The 2,116-nt window shown below is 51.5% G+C and overlaps 1 protein-coding gene across 1 annotated transcript; it reads right to left on the bottom strand.

Annotated features, from left to right (window-relative positions):
* Positions 383 to 1,688, bottom strand: LOC8078351 (RING-H2 finger protein ATL39). Its single transcript, XM_002451848.2, has one exon. It carries the CDS (start codon positions 1,342 to 1,344, stop codon positions 667 to 669), a length of 678 nt encoding a protein of 225 aa, XP_002451893.1. The 5' UTR covers positions 1,345 to 1,688; the 3' UTR covers positions 383 to 666.

Raw genomic sequence — 2,116 nt, 5'->3', positions numbered from 1 at the left:
TCTCTCCATAGTTTCCACTCACCCACACACACCCTTAATCTCTATTTGGTTGACACTCACTCCATGTTCTTTTATAAAGTGCACACACATATTGAAATTTAACTTTAAAATCGTTGACCAGTAGTTTAGCTAACCGTTTTTAACTATCATAATACGAATTTGATATAGTTAGATTTGCAATTAAATGTACTATCCAATTACCATAGATTTATAAGCATAAATAATATAATATAAAACAAAAAATAGTCAAAGTGTAATTAAAGAGACCGTGCCATGTCAAATTGCATTTTATAAAACAAAATGGAGGTAGTATCATAGAATCTATAGCATTCCAAATGAAAGAGGTGCAGATTATGGAACATAGTTGAAGTGTCATCTGTCAAACTTTGTACATAGCTGAAAGGTCATCTGTCAAACTTTATACATACTACAGCTCTTTCAGTCTCTGTTCTACATATATTTTTGGAACATAGTTGTATAGACAGGAACGTCTACAGCTATCGGGAAAAAGAATAAAAAATAGTTACAATTCTACTCGTTTTTTTTTTTTTTTGCGAGAGTTACATTTCAACTAGTTCTGAACCCATGACGTGCAAGGAAGGTGGTGCTGTGTGCAGAGATTCTTCTGTCATCTCTAGAATGCTAGTATGACAAAACACAAACACCTTACACTGGTGGCAGGGCTTCGTCAGCGTCAGCCGGCGGTTCCGCAGCCTCAGCTGTGGGCGCTTTGGCAGCGACTTTCCTCGGCGATGGCAAGAGGTTGCACCGGCACACCGGGCACGTCCGGTGCGAGTGCAGCCACATGTCGATGCACTGGACGTGGAACAGGTGCTTGCACGCCGGCAGCTGCCGCACCATCTCGCCGCCCTGGACGTCCTCGAGGCACACCGAGCACGGCTCGCTGCCTGCCGCTGCCGTCCCGGACTCGAGCTCGAGGTCGCCGCCGGCGCCGGCGCCGGCGTCTCCAATAAGGCTAAGCTCGTAGGCGAACGTCGGCAGCGCATTGATCGCGGCCTTGGGCAGCCCGAACCTGCGCTGCGTCCTCGGTGCGGCTCCTGCTGCTGCATCCGCGACGTCGCTCGCGCCGTCGCTGCTGCGGCTGGGCTCCCGTGCGAGGCAGCCGGCGACGCCGAAGGTGACCAGTGCCAGTCCGCCGAACAAGAACGCCATCCAGACGCTGACGGAGACGGCCAGGGCGCAGAACAGGAGCAGCGCCACCGCGCACGCCGCGATGCCATAGTACGCGCGGCGGTTTCCACCAGCCCCACCGCCGCCGGCGTCGCCCTCGCCGCCGCGGTTGCTGCTGCCGCCGCGGGACCTCGCGGAGAGCAGGGTCGGCATGATCGCAGCAAACTAGATCGGCTTGTTGAGGTCCCTGTGCGCACTCCTATGTAGTCTGTTCTCACTCTATATGGGATTATTGTCGCTTGCCGCCGGTTGCCGATCGAGTGCCCACTGCGCTGCACGAGTCGTTTGCCGTGCCGTGTAGCTCGCGGCGGGGAAGAAATTTATAGGTATCGTATCGCTGGGAGCTGGAGCTCGTGTGGAAGCGGCGCGGCATTCTACTGTGGGGAGCGCCGGCTGCGCGGCAGAGAAATACGGCGGTTGTTTGGCGGCAGAAGGAGGATTGAGGCGGCGTCAATTCTGGTAAGGTTTTCAGTTTCAGGCGCCCGCCGCCTGCTGAATTTTTTTTATCGTGGAAGATGAGACTGGCATGGTAAATGATTTGTTAACGGCGACACGGTATATAGACAGTGACGACGGGGAATGTTCGCCGGTGACTACACGCTAAGAACACGCATTGCCGTGTGGTGGAAACTGAAGGCAACACTCTTCTTGTAAAAAGAGATGCAACCGAAAAGGACCCCAGATTTTGTTATTAGGAACAAAACAAAAATAACACTACTGTATACAGCACCGTTTCCATGGATTTGGAATAATATCAGAGTAGCAGTAGTATCCTGTGCAGCTGCAGTATGCAACCTAGAAAGCCAGGAGCTCGAGAACAATCTAAGGATGCATCCGACGACGAAGCTGAGATAGACACATATAGAACAGATAGGACCCTATTGTTGCCATCACCGCGGCAGATACCTACTCAGTCTATTGATGA

The sequence above is a fragment of the Sorghum bicolor genome, chromosome 4, assembly GCF_000003195.3.
Source record: "Sorghum bicolor cultivar BTx623 chromosome 4, Sorghum_bicolor_NCBIv3, whole genome shotgun sequence".
Taxonomy (NCBI): domain Eukaryota; kingdom Viridiplantae; phylum Streptophyta; class Magnoliopsida; order Poales; family Poaceae; genus Sorghum; species Sorghum bicolor.
This window is presented reverse-complemented; position numbering and strand designations above follow the sequence as displayed.

Excerpts from the sequence above, each read along its gene's own strand:
- LOC8078351 (XM_002451848.2), bottom strand. The coding sequence starts at position 1,344 with ATGCCGACCCTGCTCTCCGCGAGGTCCCGCGGCGGCAGCAGCAACCGC.